Source organism: Numenius arquata, chromosome 7 (genome assembly GCF_964106895.1).
Source record: "Numenius arquata chromosome 7, bNumArq3.hap1.1, whole genome shotgun sequence".
NCBI lineage: Eukaryota > Metazoa > Chordata > Aves > Charadriiformes > Scolopacidae > Numenius > Numenius arquata.
Genome location: NC_133582.1, coordinates 11,426,084 through 11,451,020, shown reverse-complemented (window position 1 = coordinate 11,451,020; position 24,937 = coordinate 11,426,084). Strand labels below are relative to the sequence as shown.

General features: G+C 34.3%; 1 protein-coding gene across 2 annotated transcripts in view; it reads left to right on the top strand.

The window, feature by feature from the left end:
- Window positions 1-24,937, top strand: part of ASCC3 (activating signal cointegrator 1 complex subunit 3) — a 252,340-nt gene that overhangs the window by 107,137 nt on the left and 120,266 nt on the right. For both annotated transcript variants that reach the window (XM_074150229.1, XM_074150228.1), the window contains exon 13: window positions 10,902-11,036. In XM_074150229.1, coding sequence (XP_074006330.1) covers window positions 10,902-11,036 — 135 coding nt within the window. The remainder of the gene's footprint in view (window positions 1-10,901; window positions 11,037-24,937) is intronic.

Here is a 24,937-nt window from a genome sequence, read left to right as displayed (position 1 = left end):
ATGGCTGATCATTTCAGAATTTATTTCTGTGTCAGCTGATTAAGTCAAGACTTGAATACTTTGGATAGTTTTCTTTAGAAATCCTTTTGCAGTTTTTGCACAATTAGGGCCCATTTCTGTGTATGGTTTCTGTAACAAAATCACAGACAAACTAATTCAGCGATGGTGCACTGTTTTTATGTTCTCCATCTTCATTATTTATTTATGCACTTCATTTCCACAATAACTGCTTTTTGCAATTTTAAGGATATAATAGTTAATATAATCTTATGCCTGAATAAATGAAACTTTGTCTCTTACTTTAATTAAAATTACTTTATTGATGTGCTGTGTAGAAGATACTCTTCAAGAAAAGTTACATACCAGGTGTTTCACGTTATTGTCAAATGATATATACATACTATTTTCCTTTATATTTTCCAGCCAAATCTGTTTGGCTTTAAACATTTAATAGCTTGTCAACTGCCTATGTGAACAACTGAGGAAATTGCTGGACATGGATGCCATAAGTTATTTTTCAGTTAGGTAGCTGCCTAAATTAGGTGGCCTTCTTAAATGTGCTCTATTCCTGTGCCTTCTATGCTAATTTTTGCATATAAGTTTTTGTTTACATGGTAGCTTGTCTGTATATATCACAAACACTCAGGTGTTTGTGATGCATTTCTGGTTTTTGTTATGATGTAGAAAACCTGTTGATTAGGAGGAAAATAGACTCTGGATAAAAGTCTGCGTTTTTAAATCAGTACTGCTAAGAAATAAGCTAGAAAACCTGACTGTTCTGTTCTTTAGTTGTTTAGTAGATTTATTTATGTTACTGGATCTTACACAACCACAAGATATAGAGGTTGACATGGCAATTTTCTTGCTCTTTTTAGTTAAGTAAAAGGAATGGGAACAGATACGAAGATTTCCCCAGTATCCTCTACATTCCTTTCCTTCAGTAAAGCTGAATAGAATCTGTGTATTCCTACTGGCCCCTGGTTTATTTTTTCATTTTATGGGTGGTGTATATATATATGTATAAATAGTTTTGAAAACATAAGAAGAGATATGGTAGATGTGACAACTCTTGTTCTGGACTGATATTTGTCAAAAACATAATTTATGATAATGTAGAAACTTATTTTATGGTACAAAGTCAAAATAATTAATGTCAGAACAGGACAAAGGGAAATTGTTGAAACAAATTCTTGCTTTCTTGTTTTTCTAAAAAAAGATGCAGTGAAAAGCTGCTTATAATTTTGAATAATAATTGTCGTTCAAGTCCATTGGCATCTGCAAAAATGCAATTGTTAACTGCCTAATGACATATATTTGCATAGTAATAGACTAGCTGTTCTTGCTTAATTTTCTGTACAGGAATAGATATTGCTGTTTCTATTTCTATCCTGTCAATTAAAATTCATAATAATTTCTACTACCTGTAGGAGTCAGTAAAGTATTGTTTGTTTGTTTTATTGAATAATTTGCCCTCTACTTTAATTTTCACTCTATTCATTTTTCCTCTGCATTTTGTCATATATTTGGCTGATGTTACAAATTGAAGATAGCATAGATCCCATTGTACTTTTCTGAAACGAGTTTCTTTTAGTGTCCAGAATCCATATTTAAGCATTGATTCCATAACTGAGCATTTATTTTACAGGCCATCTAATGTAGTTCACAATATAAAAAACAAGATCATAAACACAAGTGCTTGCTATTGTTAATGTAATTAATAATTTAGAACTTCTCATGTAAATTAAATCAGACAAACCATTCAGCATATATTAGTGGAAAATGTTTATAACCGTTGTATAGGTATAAAGGAAGTGTAATGACATTTCATATGGGCAAGTACTTTTTACTCAGAAGCATCCTCCCATTAGTGCTGCTGCATACACACTGGCTGTTCTTCAGTGTAAAGGTTTGATATCATCAGTCTCCTATTTTAATGCTACAGGCTTAATGCCTGTGCACTACTGCATGCAGCACATGGAACAAAAGGGAGAAGTTAGGGGTCTGTGTCCAGTTGCTCAGCTAAGATCATATTCAGATCAGAGAGTGATGTGATATCTCACATGATGGAGTGCTGCAATGGGTGGAAATGTGAATGCTGGGAGAAGCCTTGGCTGCAGTGATCATGAGATGGTGGAGTTCAGGACTGATGGAAGGAATAAGGCAAAAAGTTAGACTACAGCTCTGAGCTTCAGGAGATGACTTTGGCCTCTTCAGCAATCTCCTTGGAAGAATCCTATGGGAGATGGTCCAGGAGAGCTGGTTGATTTTCAGGGATCACATCTTCCAAGCTCAATAATGACCCATCCTGATGTGCAGGAAATCAAGCAAAGGTGGCCTAAGGCCTGCATGGATGAGAAGAAACTCTTGACAAACTCAAACATGACAAGGAAGCATACAAGAGGGTAAAGCGGGGACAGGAGACCCAGGAAGAATATAAAGGCACTGTCCAAGCATGCAGGAAATCAAACCCCGTGAGGAGATGAATCTGGCAAGGGGTATAAAGGGCAACAAGAAGAGCTTCCACAAGTATGGCAGCAGCAAGAAGAAAACTAGGGAAAATGATGGCGTTTTGCTGAATGGGGCAGGAAACGTGGTGACAAAGCACATGCAGAAGATTGAGCCACCCAGTGTCCTTTTCACTTTGGTCTTTGCCTACAGGAATCCCAAGGCCCTGAGACAAATGTGAAAGATGGGATTAAAGACTTTTCCTTATGCTTACCCTTACATAAATCTGTGCAACCTTATTGGAGACAACCAGACATGTTGAAGGAGCTGGCTGATGTCATTACAGAGCCACTTACGATAATCCTTGAAAGACCACCGTGATCAGACGAGGTTCCTGAGAACTGAAAGAACATGTCATCCCTATCTTCAGAAAGGAGAAGAAAATCATGTCTGTAACCTGACCAGCAGGAGCTCAGTTGAGGTCATAAAGTTAAAATGAAGGGGAAAAAAAGTCAGAAGATGAGGAAGTAAATTTATTAACTTCTAGTTAAAGAAAAATTCCTTGATCGCCTCAGGCTAAAATGTCTTGTTAGATATAATCCTAAAAAGTCAATTTAATAACTAACAGTAGTAAGGCCATTTTTTTTGTGATGGAATCTGCCTTTCATGGGGAAATCTATGCACCTTTTAAGTCATTTCTTGCCACTTGGAAATCAGTGAGACAGTAAGTTTTCAGAATGCCTATAAATTATATTGAAACAAGAAAAAGATACGTTAAAATACATAAATATATATTGTTGGAACTATGTGGGACTATTCCAAATGTACTTCTTTTGCACCAAAGATTTACAACACCTACAAAAAAAATTTTTAAATGGTGATAGTTCCAGAAGTTCTGCATTTAAAACTCTGTGGTTAGGGGGGAAGACCTTTTGCTACAGATGATACAACAAAGATATAGTAAAGACAAGAAAAAAGGAAGAGAATAAAACCAGGAACAACTAAGTTTATACTGAGAATTAGAGCAGAGTGATAACAATGAAGATTGTAACAAGTCAGAGAAAACAGCGCAGGAGGTGCATCAAGAAGAAAACTGTAAGAGAAGTGAAACCGAAGAATAAGAAAGACGGTAGTTTTTCAGAATGAGTAGTGGAGCTTTTTTATGGATAAATTTTGAACAGAAGAAGCTAAATGAAGGAAGGGCAAATAGGAAGAAAATTAAGAAAGTAGCTCCAATATAATGTCCTTATCGTACTATTTATGTAGAATTTCATAAGCAATAAAAAAAGTAGATGGAACTATATGATATAATATTCATTAGGGTGGGCACATATCAAGTAAAAAATACATTTCCACATTGAAAGAAGTAAAAAAAATTGAAATTATAGGACAGATGTCTTTAAAAAGTAATATTATTAGAGATGGATAAATGAGCAAGTGCACATTACAATAGTAAAAGATATTTGTAAATTAAATAGGAATTATTACCCTTAAAAGCTGATGTATCCAAATAGAAATAGAATTAGATAACTAGCTATGTTATTTTTTTTAATTAGATTCTGTTGAAGTTTTTCCAAAAATCCTAGTTTTTGTTTAAGCAGGGATGATCAGAAATAATTTATTTGAGTGAATAATTAAATCAAAACTTAGTAGAGACAGCAATTAATGGTAGTCTATCAAGAGTTCAAAATATATCACATTAGAGTACTGATTAGCTGATGCGGGATTATAGATTTCTTTGTTGTTAGTATTTTATGCTAAAATATTGTATGGTATTGTGTAGCTTCATTCTTCAGCAGAGTTTGCTGTTTTAATGGTGACTCTTGCTGATTTTTTTTTTGGCATTTTTTGACCCTTCAATCTTGAATGAAAATTCCTGGGTTCTAATGCACATTCTTTAATTTTTATGATGAGTAAATGCAGTCTGCTTTTAATTTGTGAAGAATTTTTGATACAAAGGGAAGGATATGTAAAATGTCTCTTTAGAACTAGTTTGTAGGCAGCTTACTAATCCTTCAATTTGCTGTAGTGTAAAAGAAGATCTTAATACAAATGCAGATTATATCAATCTTTCTTTTAAATACAAGAGGTACTACAATGAATGAAAACAATTAGAAAATAAATTCAAATTCTCATGTTGCCTTGGTAAGTGACAGCCTGTTCAGTTTTTGTTGTTCCCATGGTGTTGTTTAATATGCAAAATACAAAAATCTGCTAAAATAAAAGCAAGATTTCTACATTAAACTTTTTAAGCTTTAGTATAGGTCACCTTATGAAAGTTCTTATTTCAAATACGTTATTGCTGTTCTTTCAGTTACTAGTTCTGGACAGTGATCTTCATAAGTTTTTGTGGTATTAGTGAGAAGGGGAAATCACATTTATAGGCTGTCATCCTGTCATTTAGATCTGGTAATCAGGACATTCTCATTTTGCGGTGATTATCAAGAGCTATTTCATTTATATACTTTGCATGGAATATACTTTTCATTCTGTAAATGTTAGGGACTGGAATTTTGAACTGTCTCAGCAGTTGGAGAGAAATCACAATGCAAGAAAGAAACAATTTTATTATTCTTTAGAATGAGGTTAGACTTTAGTGAGTTGAACTTAGTCTAGGAGACGGTGCTATTTAATGAGGTGTTTTCAACATAAATAGGTGCAGTCAGCACTCCTTGGAGAGAAGTTTTGAAACCTCATTAGGAATTGAGTTTTATAAAATACCTGGAGAAGGTTTTGTGCTGACATTACGGGAGAAAATGGTTGGATAGATTGATCTGTTGATCCATATCCCTAACTGTCATTTTCAGTGGAAGTAATATGTGGGTCAAGAACTGGATACCACATAAAAGCACACATTATAAGGATTTAGCTGGGTGAAGCTAAACAATGTCTTCAAGCTAAAATAAAGTAGATATACTTGTCCCTAAACTACATAATTAATATCGACATTGCATTAAATAAATTCATTCTTTCATCTTAATTTCTTTGAAAGATGTGATGCAAAGTGGGTGGCAAAACCTAGGCCTTCTGTCCTCGGGGAGAGTTGTTAAGTAAAACAGAGATGCTGAACTCAAGCATTTGAGTGACCTGCACTCTAATAACAAAATGGAAAGATAGATGAGAGTCAGAGTGCTTCCCCCAAAAGGTGAGTGCACCATTTTGGAGTTATCATAGGAAATGTTAGTTTGAAAGACACTTTTTCCAGTAGGAAAAGTTAGCGCGAGCATCTTTGCTGTCCAAGGCAGAAGAAAGGCGTTTCAAGGGATTTCAAGTACCTGATTATAAATTTTCATGAATAATTTTAGACATTTTTGTTACATTTATAAGTGGTGTGGTTTTTTTCTTTCTCCTCTAAGTGAAAATTTAAGTCCTACTAGCACCTAGTTCCATGTCTCTAATAAGAGAAAAGTTCTGGTAGGCATTTTGAATAATAGCACAGTTTTCAGTGCTTTGGTGATGCACTAACACATTTCAGAAGGATTGCAACCTGGAATATCCAACATTTGGGGAACGCAAGCACTTCCTGTTGTGAATTTTAAACAAAGTCTTTGGTGAAAGTATTTGATTTCTTTCATACTTCAAGAAAATTCTGGGGAGGTAACCTAGCTAGAGACATTTGCTTTCTCCTTTCTTGTATATTTTTATCATTTAAAAGCTTTGGTTTCAGGAGAGCAGCAGCACACGCTTTCAGCACTAGGGCTATGTACACCAGAGCTAGCTTTGAACTGCAGAGTACAGATCTAATTACACAGCTTGTAGCCGTGGAACCACTTCTCTCTATTCTAAATTACTTTTTCTAACTTATTTGCATAACTTAATGCACAGAGATTTTGCTACTGAAATATAATATTCCCTGACGCAGTTAGGACAGGCTAAATTAACACTCCTAAGACTATATTGCTGTCTCCCAACCTATTTGGTAAATGCTTACCAACTTCATTGGGGGAAAAACATTCAATAAGGTGTTATATGTCAGTTTTTAGCTAGGGCTGGTTCTTTACAAACATATCTGATGACGTACAGAGATTACAAGTAAACATTAACCTTAAGATTGCGTACTTAATAGACAGCTTTATTAGTTGATTAGTTTTTTTAATGAGACTTGTTGTCTCTCTCCCTCTCACTGAGAAGTTCTTTTTATTGTCAGCAATTTGTGCAATTGTTTAAATTTAAAATTTTGATCAGTTGTTGATATGTGATGATGGAATACCTAAAAGTCAGTGAATTCAAATCTGCATTATTAGTTTAAAAACAGTGGGAGATAAATTTCATGAAGAAAACATGCTACACATCTGAAAACTAGCTATCTTTCTATAAGAACTGTAGAAGGGCTTCTCAGTAGAGGACAGTTACACGATGCTTATTTCTTAGTTATTGTTTGCATAATAAGGTCTTATGTCTTTCTGACTGAATGATTGCTATGATGTCAGACATTGTCATACAATGGTTCTGTAAGAAGAAGAAGCAGCAGCAGCTGCCACCATATAAAAAGTGTTAAGAGACTATCAATCAGATATGTTCTTTGACCAGTGGATATTCTGAGATTTTTTATGCGTTGGACCATTATTTCTTTTAGTTCATTTAGTGCAAGAGATTTAATATGTTTAAAAAGTAGTTTTGTGTCACAACACATCTTCATTCCAGAAGATGAAAGTTGTGTGATGGATACAATAGAGAATAGTATAAAAAGAAGAGATGATCTGTTATGTAGGACAAAAAACCACTGCACTGAAAATTTAGATTTTTGTCTGCCTCTGACTGTTTGTGTCGGATGTTACAGAAGCTGCATGAAGCTTCTGTAGCTTCTTCATGAAGCTGCATGATGTTACAGAAGCTGCTGTCAGATGTTATTTCAAGCTGCTGAAATAAAAATCTTCAGCAGTACCTACTAATCAGGGCTTCTAAATTTTGAGAATTATGACATAGGAAGCTTTGATCTGATGATTAGGAGTATTAGGTGCTCATGGCTTCAATGGAGTTAATAGGAGTTTTGCTTTGAGTTTATCAAGTCATATATAGTAGGCAGTGTGATCTCACATCGTAAGTTTTACACTCAGTGAATACACTTAACCTTAGTTTCACTTGCAAGGTGGGAATATGAGGAAACAATGTTGTATACATTTTTCCTTGGTGTTATGTAATCCTGACTTCTTGTAATGATTAACCTCACAGCAAATCCCATTATGGAATTGCTAATTCTTGAGAGTAGGGTTTGATCAGAGTATGCTAGATAAAACAAGGTGAAAACTAGATCCTGATTCATTAATTGAGCATTGTCTGTTTCACATACAAAATGTGGCAGGTAAGGTTTTGATGTAAGAAGAAATATTAAATACAGACTGTGTTTGTTGAAGATTGGCTTCCCAATTTAGCACCGTCTTATTTGCTACATATTTTGCATGGAAGCCCAGCCAGGTCCTTCTGGTCAGGGTTGGCAACTCCAGGGCTAGTTTGGTTTTTTTCAGTTGTCTTCAATTCCCTGCCCAGTACCCTGGACTGTATAATTTTATTTCTGCCAAGAATTCAATTTTTCTAGAAAGTTTCAATTTATTTTATTTTATGGTATTATTTCTTAAGGCATCTTGGTCTTCTCTAGTACCCTTTGTACCTGTGCTTTTAATATCTGCATTTCTTGAGCTCTTATGCATCTTATCTAGCATCTCAAGTAGGTGACTGCAGGTGTTCCCAGTTCTATACAACTGTTACATTGGTAAATCTTCCATAGTGCTACATAATATTTTTTGTTGTTTTTTAGATTAATCCTCAAGTCTGTCATCATTTCAAGTAAAATCAAGGGACTAGACTTTGAAAAAGGGTTCAGATTCTTTTCTACTGAGACGTACTGATTATTGTGATGTGTTTTAAAGTATGTTGTTTGAAAGAAAAGTATTGCAGAAGTAGTGCTATGTGGTCATTTTAGAAATGTTCAATGGCCTAGATGTAGTTACACAATATACTTACATTTATATGTTTGTGTAATATTCTATAGCAAAGTGTCAGCTATTAGATATTATTTCCCTACAGAAGTTCATATTAAGTTGAGTTTCTAATATTTTTGTATGACTAGCAAAAGTTAGATATGAATGTTACTGCTTCATCTGCTTTTAGCAGAGTTTCATCCCATGAAAGAGATTGGATCACATCTGCTTTCAAGGTGAGGTAGAATTAAGGGCAGGAAAGAAACCTGAAAAATAACAACAAATTCTTTTTTGGTCTCCCAAATACTATTTCCTTATCTTTTTGGTGTTGCTTATCATTGTCTTAGCAGGGCCAGGACATCACAGTGACAGTTGACTTCAGAGTGTCAGTTCCTAAAGTCTCTGCCTGATTATGACTGGAACTAAGAGGGATTTTCCTCACACTTAGATTTTCAGGGGTGGGCTCTATACAAGCATTGCAGTTGCTGTTCGTTTACATAACAATTTAAAGGAAGATTCTTCAATTAAGGGCCTTTTTTCTACTGTGATCTTTTATATGCTCTACTTTGTGTAACTGTAGTGACTTATGATTTTGCCTGTTCTCATTTCCTAGTACAACTTTTTAACCCCTTTTTTTTTATAATAGATGTAGGCTGCCAAAGTGTTACACCTACTTTTTTTTTTTTTTCTGTAGCTTGTTTAAAGAAGCCATAAAGAATTATACCTTCATTAATTAAGAGGTTTATTGGTTATAGATGCACACTTGTGTGCAAATTTGCTTGCTATTTGACTGTTTTTATTAGTATACCTTTTAAACTTTAAAAGCATTCCTGCTTGCAGCTGCACTTTTAGCTTTGTCTTTTTAGCCATGTAACTCCCACCCACTCCAGAAAATTCAGTCAGACCACACTTCATTTGGTCTTTGATTAGGAATTTTAAAAAGGTCTGGAGAAATCAGTAAGATATTTATCAATATTGTGTCAAAGCATGTGGAAATATATTAGTCTAATATGTTTGAACTTAATTAATATTAATGCTATGTAAATACCATTCTCAAAGTTGCCATTTTAGATGTAAGGTATACAAATTTCAAAATTTGATTTCAAAACTAATGCAAGACTGAAATAAAATAAAATCTAACAGGTTAAATTACAATGTAAAACCAATCAACAAACCTATTTTGTGTTTAAATCATAAAACTCCTTTGTGCATATGTGACTTTTTTCTTTTTTCTTTTTTTTTTTTTATTTGCAAATGTTTCTACATTTCCTAATTCATGAGTTTCAAAATTGCTTGGATTAAAAGACCATTCCTATTCCACCTTAATGCCTGATACTGAATTTCCTCTGTTTCTTAACTGTCTTAACATTTTTAATTAAAATTAGATGGAATTGCAAAACGGTGTTTGGCATTTACTCAAGAGCCAGACACTCAAACTTTTCCATATGTGACTTTTAAGAACACAGACATTGTCATACTTGTTTAAAGTGCAGATTTACCTGACCAAATATGTGGGTCAATTTAAGCAAACCCTCGGCAATACAAAATGCTTAGGGGGACAATATAGAGTGTTTTCTGTAGTGTATCTTTCCTAGCAGTATGTGGTTAACAGACATTCATTCAGTGGTGGAATTAAGTGGTGTTTAATCACTTTTCCCTTTCTACACCAATTGGGGGGGCTTAATCTTAAGTGTGCCTTGCAGTGAATCTTAATTTAGTATCAGCTTAAATTGCTTCATGTACATATCCAAAGGAATAAATATTAACATCTCATTTCTGTCTCTTAGTTCAGATACCATACATGATGGTAATAAGCATAATCAAGTGACAGTGGGGTTGGTTGGTTGGATAATACCCAACTGTATTTCCAAACCCTACTGTACGTGGGTACAAATAATTTTTGATTAGTGCTCGACTCTTAGTTGATATTTTCAGTGAAATGTCCACGGTGTTTCTAAGGTGTCTTACTGAGTGATAGTATGCAGTTTAAAACCCATAATCATATCTGTTAGTTTAAAATTTGTATCTCCATATGTGTTTTGCATTTGCTGGTACTTAATTTTATTCTTCTCTTTGATTGTTCAGTGGTTTGTGACTGCAGTATCCTCCTGGGGTTCTTTATAGTCAGTTTTTGTTTCAGCTGTCTCGCATAGTGAAGTCGTACCATCAGGACACTTATCACCTCACTATTTGCTTTCCAGATCATTTAGGATGTGTGAAATAACACAAATCTTTACATCAATGGTAGTCTCTTTACTTTGTGAAAATGAACTATTTATTGCCAACAATCGTTCCCTATCTTTTAAAGACTAAAGAATTGAAAAGGACAACCTTCTCAAAAGCTCTTCGAAAACATTAAATACAATATAGGCAGGATCACCTTTAATTTCCCTAAAGCAACATTAGTTTTTATCAGTATGTGATGTAATAATTTTTTTTTTTTTGTTCCTATAGGGAACTTTTTGTAATTAAAGTGTTTTCATTATTTGATTAAGACTTTTGCTATTTCTCATCAGCTCTGTTTCTTTCTATCTTAAGGTGATGGTGTTTGTTCATGCTAGAAATGCCACGGTACGAACTGCTATGGGTCTTCGAGAAAAAGCAAAAAACAATGGTCATATTTGTCACTTTTTATCACCCCAAGGATCAGATTATGGACAAGCTGAAAAACAGGTAAGTGAATAATTTATGTTGGTAGTGTTCACAGTAAAAATTGATATTTTTACAAGACAGTTCAAGATGGGAATAGATGAAGTGGTTTTGAACTTCTGGGAAGATATGTTTTGTTCTGAAGGGATACGTAGAGTTGCTGAATTGGATAGAGGAAAGGAAAGAGTAAATGGAAGGAAGAGAAAATGGTGCTGTTACTTTTAGTTTTTTAAACAAAAGCTGATAATAAATTGCATTTTGTGCAACTTGTACTACTTGACAGTAGTCTTCGTGTGATCTGCAGTTCAGGAGGTCCCTAAACCACCAATTGCCACAATTACACCTCTGATGAAATATATCTTATACTATATTGGAAAGGACAGAGGGGGAAGAGGAGGAGAGGGTGTTGTGCTCTCTGTTAGTTATATCTTTGGCTGTGCAGAGCTCCACAGTGAAACTGGAGATGTGCAGCTCCTGTCTGGTTCAAGATTGGAGCAGGAAGGAACAGATGGGGTTGTTGTTGTTTAGGTCTGTTATGGACCACCTGTCCATGGGGAGGTAGTGGAGGTGACTTAGTAAGAGCTACTGGCAGAAGTGCTGCTGCTGGCAGGCCTTCGTTTTCATGGGAGATTTCAAAGATCTTCTGGGATGGTAGCATTATTCAGGCAACCCAGGAGGTTCATAGGCTGCGTTAGAGATAGCTTTTGAATCCAACCAGGCCCCTAGTTGGCTTGCGGCTCAAAGAAGGACTGGAGGCAACTGTTGCCATGAATGGCAAGTGTGGTTACAGTAATTCAGTATTCAGAGGAATGCTGTGATGGTAAACAGCAAGAGTTAAGACAAGAGTCTTTAGAACAGCAGTCTTTGGCTTATTCAAAGAATTGCATGGTGGAATCCCCTGGGAAGCTTCCATGAAGTAAAAAAACATCTCTGCTTTTACAGTGAAGAAATGGCTTAATTAGGGAGGAGTTCATTTTCACTTTAAGCAGTGATGACTTAGCATCATGATGCAAGAAGTGGAAAAGAAATTGGGAGAGAGAGAGGTAATGAAAATGAATATTTAAGTTGTAAGCTTAGCTTTAAATGCTATTAATACAAAACATGAATAAAATATTGTCACTATATTTGTTCATGTGAGATGTACTTGTTATTCTAAGCAAATTCCCAAGGGAATTTGAACTCTTATGTTGGGAAACTACAAAAGAACTTGAAGCGTGAAAGTGCAACGTGAGGAATTATGAAATCTTTCCCAGTAGAATTTGAAAAGGTCTTAAGAATTAGTACGTAGGAAGAGTACAAAGACGAGGCCAATGCAATTACAAATGAAACTGGTGATGATTTTCTTTGAAAGCAAGACCAAGAAGTATGACTCTTAATAACAGAACAGTTTCAGAACCAGAGACTGATAAGAAGGAAGAGATGTGAAGACTATAGCAATGAATGAGAGAGAATTGTGTTCTCCAGTAGAGTTCACATAATGTTCTTGTGGCTGCCCTGAGTCTTACAATGACTATCAAGAGCCAGTATAATTCACTGCATTCTTCCAGTGATCAGCGCATGTTTTATATTAAAGCAAATTCACTTTATTTTATTTCTTATGCATGTAAATATGACCTAGATCTTGGAGGAAAATGTTATTGTTGTTATTATTATGCAAATTATATGCTCCAGTGTACTTAAGGGCTTCTTCATTGACCCACATAAATAAATTAGTAATGGGAATAAAAATAGAGTGAAGGCCTAGTCATACCAAAGCCTGTGGCAAAACATCACCGATCACTTTTCCCTACATACTTCTGTTTGTTCTCTTTCAGGATGCATTCAACAAATACAGTTAAGATATTTTACTTTTACTTACCAGAAAAACTAGATATTTCATTGGTTCTGTCTCTGCTACCTGATAAATATCTACAAAAGGAGTTTTTAAGATATGAAGGAAATCTAATACTTGTTCTCTATTCATGGGAAACTTGTTGCTGTTTAAAATAAAAATGCACATTGTGTATTGAAATAATTATGTTAAAGCATATATTTTGAGGCATATTTTAATTTATATATAGTTATCACAATAAGGATACTAATCAAATAAGGTATATAGTCTGCCAAGGCAGCAAGTCTGCATAAACAATCATCAATAATCATAAAATGAGTAATATGCTAGCAACATTTTGCTGAGCAATTAAGGCTAACATATTAAGACTTATGTGTACACCAAAGATTTCAGTGATTACAGCATGTAGGGGCTTGTTATTAAAACTATTACTGTTCAGTCTAAATTTTCTTTTTCTTTCTTAGCAGTAAATATTTCTAACAGAAGTCACTATAACAGCAGTAATCATAGAATCATAGAATGGTTTAGGTTGGAAGGGTCCTTAAAGATCATCAAGTTCCAACCCTCCTGCCACAGGCAGGGACACCTCCCACTAGACCAGGTTGCTCAAAGCCCCATCCAGCCTGGCCTTGAACACTTCCAGGGATCCACATCTTCTCTGGGCAACCTGTTCCAGTGTCTCACTACCCTCACGGTGAAAAATTTCTTCCTGATATCTAATCTAAATCTACCCTCTTCCAGTTTGAAGCCCTTACCCCTCATCCTATCACAAGATGCCCTTGTAGAAAGTCCCTCTGCAGCTTTCCTGTAGGCCCTCTGCAGATACTGGAAGTCTGCTATAAGGTCTCCCCAGAGCCTTCTCTTCTCCAGGCCGAACAACCCCAACTCTCTCAGCCTGTCTTCATAGCAGAGGTGCACCAGCCCTCTGAGCCATCTTCGTAGCCCTCCTCTGGACCTGCTCCAACAGGACCATGTCCTTTTTGTGCTGTAATGTATGTGCATCTTACCAAAGAGTTTTATAGTCATGTGTTTTCTAAAATTTCTAAAGATTTCAAAGTAACAGATAAAGACACAAGCTGGATATAAAGAGATTTTTTTTCACTATAACTTTCTGCTTCCCGTCCAATAAACTCATCCTGGAATTAAACACCTGAGGCTGGAATTGCACTATCTCAAGCATGTGCAATACACATCTATGTTTAGGTAACCTGAAAGTGTAGGAATTTTGTCCTTCATTGGTGATTCTAATACTGGAGAGATTTACTGGCTAAGGTAAGAACTTCAGTACCATATGGGTCTACAGATAGAGCCTACATATGTAGGCATAAGTGACTGTCACCAGGAATTATAACTCTTCAGTTTTCTACCATTAAAACTGTCAGAAAAAAAACATTGTTATTGTAGCGAAGTGTGGTTCTGAACTGAACGAGTCAGAGTTGTAGAAACACTGGAGAGACACACAAATGGATTCATATTTTTTGTGGACAAGAAGGACCAACTGTTGTGAAATGTTTATAATGTGATATAAAGAACTGAGCAAGGCCTGAATTTCTGTTTGAGCTCCAGCAATGATTTCTAACACATTTATAGCCTTGATATGTGTCATTCTTTATGTCTAAATTGGCCTGCCTACTGCTCTAGACGTAGGATCTCATCTCTTCACTAAATTAATTTTTTTCACTGTGAAAGTTCTTATTCATTTAAATAATAGCAAATTGTTATTAAGGATAGGTCATGCTACTCGGGAAGTCTCCTAATACAAAATTTACAGTTGCCATGAGAATATACTGGGAAGAGCATTGATACATACTTTTCCTTAGGCGTTTGCTGTTCAGAGAGACTGCTGCTCTAGACTGACTTTGTCTGACCTGGCACAGCAGTTATTATGCCTTATACTGTAAATCAGATACATCTTATGCAATAAATTGAGTATTAACATGATAAAACACATGACTTGTAAGAACTTTTCAGGGTTCTTTCTAAAATCCATTCTCAAAACACGACCTAGGTTCTTTGTTCCCAGATATGTCAAACATCAGTCTGTAGGTGAGCCAAATGGCACCATGGAACTGACCTGTCCTTGCAAGCATTTACCTTTCCTTCAGAGTGCTTCTGATTTCCAAACTGTACCTTTAATCAGTATGATCGCATTTTATATTTATGATCACCAGCACAAATATGAACTATCCATGGGTCAAATTTGATCTCTGAAGAACCTCATTAGACATTCTGTCAAGTCAAAGTTTCTGTATACAATTAATTTCTTTGATCATCATTGCCTAATTTTAATCTCCTTAATAAGTGAAATTCATTTTATATAGTACTAAATTCCCAGCGCCAGACCATCTAAATGAAATTTCTGTCAGAAGTCTAACTGCATTATATCAATGCTGTGTGATGCAGAGTGATTAATTTAAGCTTCATAATGATAATATCGTGTTTGTCTGACAAGAGCTATCTTGTATAAAGGGATGTTTATTGGCACAGTTCCCAAAATATCAGACTGCAGGCCATTCAGTCTTGCCATTTCATTTGACGTGAAATTTAGCAATACCTGGTAGAGAATAATCTTGATAATGTAATACAATCCTTATTTTGTATTCCGTGTACAGTGTTCACTGTAATGGATGAAGAAGATGTTTAGAAACATCTGAAATCCCATCTATGACTTACAAGAATAAGTAATGCCCAAATCACGCATGTTCTAGTCTAGACACAGCAAGTGTAAGTGAAGGTGACTTGAACACACAGGAAGAACTGAGAAATAAAGTAGTTAAAAGCATTGGGTTCTTTGCTGGCCTTTAAAATTTGAAAGCAATTTTACTAATCCTCTTAATTATCTGTCAAATGTTTTTAAATTATTAGAAATTAATTTTTAGAGAACATTCATCAAATATTTGATGTGTAATCATTTGTTTGACATTTAATTATTTCAGAGCAAATCCTCATTTTATTTTTGTTTTACTAATAACATATCTACTATTTGATATGCTATTAAAAAAACTATAAAAATAAAATGAGGATATGTATTCAAATACATTAGGCTATATTAAATGTCAAACGTATTGAAGTTCCCTATTTGTTTTATAATTACTATATTTTTTTACATTTGAAAAATATTTGCTAATTATCTCTCAGAGAATGGAATGAAGCTCTTTATATTTCTTTCATGGGATATTTTATTCAGTACACCTGCTTAAAGGTCAGAGACAAAATTCATGAGATGGTGTGGTCCTAACAATTGATGTGTTGAAGAAAAATGTGTTCTGTATAGAATGATCCTACAGTTTTAATGGATCCTGAGCTGTGGAATTTAGTATTGAGAGGGATTTAGACAGACACCTAGGTTTTGGAGAGGCCTATTTACAGAGAACTATATTGTGAACAACATATAAAAATGTTACGTTCAGGTTATTTTATCAGTATTCCTATATATTAGAGTTAACTTAAGTGTTAACTATTGTAAACTGAAATAAAAAGTTGACAAAAAAAGTAAACGATTTCTTTTTTTGTTTTGCTTTTCCTGACCTTTAAAAAGGAAAAACATTAGACGTTTGATGTATATTTCTGTTATTATGATAGTTACTTTTTTTGTGTCACTCCAGAAATAGTATTTGTACAGCTTTAGATTTGTAGTTCTATTTTCTATTTGTATTTCTGTGTACTCCTGTACATTGTGTGCAGTCTACTGGAATTTTCTAGTGGTTTTATTATGAATTAGAAAGTATAAAATACATGGTATAGGTTGAATTCTGTTACCGACTATCTTTCTGAAAATCAGTCTCTGATCCAAGGATTTCAGATTTGTCAGCTTGTCTCTCAAGCTCTGATAGTTACAGCACTGCGGGAACAAGTAACAGTCTTCTGCTATCCTGTGAAAAATAAAATGGACTTTTTTTCTCCTAACCTATGGGCTTGATCATATATTCTGTTTTATCTAATGTGAGCTTCAACTTGATATGCAACAATGCTTAGTTTTATCCTGTTTATCACTGGAAAGCTGCCTCATGAATATCTGTTCTACTTCCAGAAGCTGTGCTGTGTTAGTAATGGGACTCCTAGAAGCAAAGTGGGTTAGCAAACCTTTTTCTAGAATGATCTCTGAGTTTGCAAATGCAGCTGACAGGGGTGCTGATGGTTTTGTTCAAGGAACTACAAAAAGACATTTTATACTTTTGTTCACAACTTCTCAGCAATTTCAGAGTTATTCAGGTTAAAATCGGTAATGGATTTCATCACTGTAAATGTAAGATTTAATGCCATTTCGTACTAATCCTCCATGGAAATGCTCTGATAAACTGTAGGATAATGTGTTGCCTATAGCATGCCCTTTCATTGTTGACAGAATTTCCTATTAATACTAAATGCGCTTAATAAGATCGTTTGAAACTGCTGTCATATTTGTAATATGATTAAGCTTCACTCCTTAAATGAAGTCTGTCGCAGCCTCCTGCAAGGTAGTGCAGGATTTGCGTTCAGTAAATTCAGATCTTAAGGTAAATACATTTTTTTAAAATGCCTTCTTTAGCTGTGCTTGTAAATATAGAAACTGAAATTCAAAGTTGTATTGTTGAAAAGAATGTTTTTAATTGTTAATTTGATTTAAATCTAAGACTTTTTTTGTGTCTTTGATTAAAATACATTTAAAGGTCTTTCTCTATGGGATGTGGGAACAATATTGGGCTAATAGAGGTTCCTTGATGTCAGGCTCTGACATTACATACTGTAATGAGTAGCTCAAACAAGTGATTTGGTTGATTCTGCAATCACAGATGTTTGCACAGTCAGTACCAGCATATGTGTATTTTTTTTCCTTTAAAATTGTCATAAATGTTGATATTACTGTAAAACTAACCTATTTTAATATAAATAAGTGAATGTATTAGAAGTATAATATATTTAACCATTTTCCTCCGCATTCTTAGCTATTTCTTACATGAGAATTTGGGATCTTGTCTTTCCTGAAGTTTTAATTCTGGGGAGCAACTGAGAAAAAAGCCACACAACATTCTTTTTTCCTTTGACTGTAAAAACATCTTTCAGTTAGCTGCTAGAATGTTTTAAAATGTAATCCAAGTCAAAAAGAAAAAGATTATTGGGTCTTTTCACAGTTGTTATTAATTGATAGCTTCTCTGGGTAAGATGATTCCAACTTGAAATCTCAGTGTTACATAAAGTATATAGGGATATCAAATAGCCATGCTAATAATAAAAGAACACATTTCACAAGAAAACTTCAAAGCCATTTGGGAGGGAAAACAAAACCAAGAAAAACCCTGTATGATTGTTTTCATATTTACAAGTTTGGGAAACAGCACTACATTGTTTCCAGTTCAGCAACACAGCCTTCTACCCACTTCTGATTTTTGCCAGGGCTTGCTTTCACCCTGTGTAATGAAGTTCAGGTATATATTAAATATATGTAAGATTTCGTGAGAGGATAAAGCTCCCTTTTCTTTATATTTTCTTCTGTCATTTGACAGGTTCAAAGGCTGGCAATATCTGGTCACTGTGACCACTCCAGCAAGAAGAAATTATAAGATAATACTAAAGTCAGCATAGGTGCTTTCTGCCCTCACCCCTCTTCAGCCCTCCTTCAAAGAGCTTGGTTTGCTCAGCTGCTTTCAATCCCTAGGGATTGTTCCAGGCAAGAAATTAAAAAAGAAATGCTTAATTTACTAATGACCCCCAGGTCTTGCATTTCTTTGCCAAGATGTGCCAGTTAGCTCTTGGCTGCAATGTGTAATCTTGTGCAATATGTTCACAGTGAGACTGCAGACAATAATCATATTTTTCAGGCACCTTTTCTTTACAGGATGCACCAAACCATACTGGCAAATGGTTCTGGTCACGTGCAATTTAAGTAGCTTAGTATGGAAACCATATGCTGACTAGAAAATAGTATTTAAAGTATTCTACTTAGGAATTCATTTGTCAGGAAATATTGTAGCTACGGTAGTTATTAGTGAAGAGGAATGATTGAAAATTTAATAAGAATTTGTGATTTTTCTGCATTGTGTGCTGACAGTGAATGCTGCTTGTTGATCTGCATGAAGTACATTGTATTTCATGGTAATTACATCGTTCTCAAACAGACTTGATACTGTTCAGTGATTGACATTATGTTAGAAACTATATTCGATTTTTTTTACAGGAACTAAACAGTAAATTTTCTGAGGTCCAGTAATTGTATTGGCTTTTAGTTTTTTCTCTGGCATCACAGTTGACTTAAAAAGGATCATTGCAAAAGTCTCAAAGTACTGTTGTTAGAGGTTGTAAATGAAGGAGATAATGGTGGGGTTTTTTTAGTGGTTGGTCATTGCTTTAAAGATGCAGGCCATCACAGAACACCCTTTGTAGTTGCCTTTCCCAAAATAAAATTCGGAACAAAACCTGCAGTTATCCTGAAGAATAAATCTATGTGCTTTCTTCTAGGGTTCCTTGATGTTTTTCCTTCAGAATATCACTGACCATGTTTCTTTTGCTCCCTGAGGATTCATGTGAATTATTTTATCTATTTATGAAGTAAAACAATAAATGTATAGGATATCTTTAGACTGTGATTTTTTAAATTGAAGCTCTTATAATTGAAAGCTGTCATAATTGAAAAATACATGTTCATAAACACCTAATTTATAGAAAATGTCACTGCAATATAAGTAACTATCTCATGCTATCTCTTTAAAAACATGATTAGAATAAGTGCAATTAAATAAATTCACCTGTTGCATAAAATATTCTGTTCACTTACCTATTGATAGATATCCTCCTGTTGAACCCAGACTGTGGCAAACATTAGATATTTTTTCCTAAGGTACATTTAGATGATTGATTCAGTTTTTCATTTAGAAAATATTTTCTTAACAGATGGAGAAAAATATGAAGTTTCACTTCAGTTCATATTCTTAATTTCATTTCTTTTCAAAATAAGATAGCTTTTAAAATACAATTTAGGTTTTTTATGATTTAATGAAATTATTTAACTATGGATGTTTGCTGTTTCAGTTGTCACCCACTTTCCGCTTCCAACTCCCCCAAATACCATAATTTAGGCAAATTTGGTTGTGCTTTTAAACTACTCCTTTAGTTTATTTGCACAATATGTAGAGTAGATCAGAACTGGATAGAAGCATTTTTGCGCTGAAGCTTACAATGACATCTAGTTAAATTTAATTCTGAAATAACGAGGAAAATGAGTGCACGTTTTTAAATAAAAGAGCAATTAGAAGCAGCCATTAAGAGTGACTGAATTGAATTTGATCCACAGTCTGTTAATACCACATACTGAGAGCAGGAGGTGCTCTGGAGAAAACAAAATACGTTAAAAAGTAATTAAGCATACTTTAGGAAAGTTTCCCAGAGAACTGCCAATATTTATTTTCATATATTTCTTTTTCTGGTTTAAGTTGTATTGCATGTATGGTTAGTCTCTGGGTTTTAGCATATCCTCTCTATGTTTTATATTATCGACATTTCTCCATAGCAGGAGGCCAGAAGATATGGAAGCTTTGATATCTATAACATTTAGTTTTATCTTCTGGTGGTTTTGAATTCATCTTAAGCTCCTTTGAATAGGAATTTCACAAGTCAACAAAGATTCAGATGAGTCCCTGCTTATTGGAAATAATTTTCCTGAAAAAAAGCATTGTATTGTATAAAATCACAAGCAGCTATGCTTTAGGATTTGCGGATACCATTGCATATCACCTTTATCACGGTAAAATTATAATTTGCCTAAAGTTGACTGATCTCTTATGAACAACCTAATTATTTCAGAAACCTCTTTTTGTTGCTAGCAGATTGTTACATCAAAAACACCAGAGTTTGATTACAGAAGATTTCCAAAACCATAAAAATCTAAAAAACAGTATTCCTTTCATCCTGCTGCTGAGATTTTGAATGAGCACCATATAAATGTGTATTTGGATACATCTTTGTACATGTACCATGTTAGTAGTTTGTGGCTCATTTGACCAAAAGATGGAACTAGAGCTGAAAGTTATGTGTTATGCTAGTGGGAACTAGACTAACAGCATCATGTTTTTGAGAAGGCTAGAGCATACACAAACTGTACATGAACTATAATGAAAATTGGTAGGTAACAAAAATGGAATTTACTCTGTATTATTGAATGAAAATAAAATTGCTAAAAAATGGGAGGCAGATTTGGAAGTCTATGGCTTGTGAGAAGCTGCTGCATGAGTGCAAATATGAAGACAGCAATATTAGACTTGTGAATTTCAATGCTTACATATGAATTCTTTGAAAAACTAAATGTTCACTATCTCACCAAACAGACCTTCACCTTTGGACAATAACAGTACAAGTAGATAAGTAATTTTAGGCAATAAAGCTAAAAAAAATGAAAAATGTGTAATCTTCTAGAACTTTACATTTTATTTACATGAAATTACAAGAACATTGTTACAGTTTTGGTAGAACAAGGTGTGAAATTAGTTCGTTTTTAGTTCTCAGATAAGACATACTGAAAAACACTGACACTGGAGTAGGTTTTTTCCTAGGATATTTCCTTCCTATCAAATACTAACTTTACTCACTAGGTCAACCAACTTGACTAAGAAGTAAGCTTTGGTTTATGATAATGGCTATTATGTTGCCAGCTGCTGTGGAACCAGCAGAATCTGTTCCTTTTCCAAGCAACAGTCAATATATAATATACGCACTAAATATTTTAAGAAATTCTAAAACCCCAGAAGTGCCGTGTCCTAGTATTTACCATAGTCCAAATGGAAAAGCCATTTGAGATTAATACTGTCAACACTTCTAATGCATTCTCTAGAATGGGATATTAAAAGAATATTAAGAACTAGGGTGATATTTCTAGAACATTTGGACACCAAAATGTGTGGGATGAATTGGAATGCATTCCAGGCAGTGGTTTTATTCAGCTTCAGACTTTTGTTGGGTAAAATCATTCCTAACCTGAAAGGAAGATTAGAAAAACAACAATAGACAAGCAGGACAGATCCTGTTTTGACATATTTGCAGATGATGTGCATATGGTCTGAAAACTTTTCCAAAAAATTTACACAAGACTTTCAGATTTTAAAGTTTTTTGGCGTAGAATTTATATTTCTTGGTATAGTTCACATTTAAAACAGTTCTAATTAGACAAGTAAAACTTTTCAGCATCATCCTGTCTTTGCAGAAGAATATTTTGCTCTTGTGATAATAATTTATAGTTAGGAGATGTTAGCAAAGATCTCCCCAGACATTTAAAAATATCTAATGAAACATATTTGAAGCTTTACTGACAATATTTATCCCTACATAAGTTTTGCTGTATTGTTATGGTTTATCACCTCTGTAAGAAAACTACCTCCGTGATTTCAAAAGTTTATGAACTTCTGTGGTGAATCTTTTCAGTAACATAAGGCAGAAATTGAGAAAATGTGAATTGCTGAGACAGATAACATAGGCCAGCAACTTCCCTAAATGCTTGAAGATTTTGATGAAGCTTAGCAAAGATTCTAAAAAAATTAGCCAATTGGCCATGTTTCTCAGTAGATACAAGAGGATGAAGACCGAAATGACGCTTCTGTAGGTAAAGATAAGTAAAAACATTGATAATAAGTTAATTTTTCCTAACAATCAAAAAATATCTTCAGATAACAAAAATAGAGGTGTTATATAACTGTGTAACATAATAGTTGGTACCTGGGGAAAAATGTTATGTGTGCAGCTGCTGATTGCCTGAACTCAGCAAGACCTGAGATAGTCTGCCCTGCACAACACAAACTACGTGTGACCAAAAGAGTTTGCAGCATCTTGGTTCTTTGAGAGGTAGTATTTACTGGCTGCTGCTCAGTTTTCGCTGGCAAATTCAGCCTCCACTTCAGAAATCTTACGCATCAACTTTGAGAACTTCAAGGTTTCTGATGTTTTTCTTTTGAATAAAAGATTTTTTCTAAATACGGACTTGTAAGAGCTTCTCTTTTGAATAATGACCTTGAGTGGCATTTTTGAAGAAGCCATGTTGGTTTCTATCAACTCCTGTGGGGATCTGTCATTTTCTATAGGTGATGCTGTATGATTCGTTTTGATTATAGGAGTTTTAACACTATGAGATGAAATTTCAATTTGCCGTGTGCAAAACTGTCATTATTTCTGGGTTTAAAGTTATGACCTATAATTTAGTAATTTGTATGCCAGGATTTCTTCCCTATCTTCTTTTTTTTTTTTTTTTTTTAAGATAGGTAAAACTGCAGGAAATTAGCTTAACGTTGCCTTTATAAATTTGGAAGTTCTAAAATTGAGAACGGTTAACAAAAAGCTAAAAAACCTAATAGTGCATGGCAAACCCTTAGGTTCTAGAATTTAGAGTATCAAAAGCTTTGCAAAAGCCTTTCTAGACTCTTTGTAATAATAACAAAAGCAGTTAGCTCAGGAATCAAAGGCAATTGCATCAAAGATGAAAAATACTGCATATTTCCTGTCTGTGAGAGTACCTCTGGCTTTGATATACATGAATTTTGTAATCAAATGTAGAATTCCAGTGCAAAGTCTTTGATTCTAGTTTCCAAGTATTGTGCTATATATGTTTATCAAGGACAACAATCAGAAATCTGAAGATTTAGCATCACATTGCCATGTTTTCATTTAAACTGTAGTATTGCTGAATAATTGAACATAGTCCTAGTTGGTTTGCAATTGAAGCATCTCATTGAAAAACATATTGAAGCTAATGGGAAAGAGACTGTTGGCTTTGGAATAAGCCCTAAGGACACAACTTAATACAGCACAAAATAGTTTTTCATAGAGAAGACACAGCACAGCATTTAACTTGTTGCAGACGTGGATTTTCTGCAAGCTTCTGGAACTGAAAGCAGTTACTGAATGTGAATTTGTCCCAGTGATTCATGCGTTAAAAACACTCTGAGATTCACTGGTATCACTTATAATTCTTTTAATGATCCCGTGCGCTTGGAAATCATTTTCTGGGCTCTTGATTCAATAGTTATAAAGTAGTAAAAAATGTGTTTGTACTGGAGCCTAGCGCTGAAAACATATCTGGTTTCTTACTCCAGGGGCCTATAATTTCAAAACAGTTGTGATAGTTATTTTAAGGTATTCTTTTAGATTTTCTTCCTGTGGGGGAGAATATTCCTTTAATTAACCACCAAGATCTCTGGTTTAAGGAATATATCCAAGATGATGGTTGTAAGAGACTTCTGTCCTTTCAGAGCACTGAACAGGTCTACAATTTGTAGGTTCAGAATCAAGTGATAATTCTTTACTGGTTTGAGAATCATAGCCCTATTTATTATTTTTTCCTACGTGGTCCAGTTTCTTTAAATTTCAGATTTCCACACTTATGGGAAAATTAAACATTAAATGAAAACAGAGATATTTTTGAAACTATAATAACTACAGAAACAGATGGAAGCTTGCCAACAAAACCCACAACTACTAATAAACTTGTAAAAGGAAAAATAAAATGGTAATTTAGAACATAAGGAATCTAGCTAGAGCATATTGGAAAAAAACAAGATGTATAAGATGCTATCCACATGCAAATTCATGTTCTGTGTAGCAGTTTCGTACAGTTTTCATCATGAAACAGAACTAGAACTGGTAAATAGTTGAAAACTAAATTAAAAAAAACAGTAAATAAATTATTTCAGTTATGTATATATGAATTCCAACTATCAAAAAGGCTCAGATTTTTGGGGGAATATGTGACTACAGGAAAATTATGCTGTTACAGATTGAGTCTGGAAATCTCTCATTGGAATTCTTCATATAAGGGTTCATGATGTTGAGGAACAACGTAAACTTAAAATATCTTTAAAGTATTTGACTAGCGTGGAAATAAATGTTTCTAAAATAAGTGAGGTGGAACATGACTTAATTTTAAGAAAACAAAGCTAATCCGCATTCTTTTTTATTTGCCAGCTTTCTAGTTTTCAATGCTGAGTATTGAGAGCCACCTTGTGGCCATACTTTTTAATGCATATGTATGATGCTGATTTTATGGTAGGTGAAAGGCCCTTGTTCACTGTTCCACTTCAGAGCATGTTGAAGACTGAGAATTAAAAATAAATCCATAAAAGCATTTTACCTCCAGGCATCT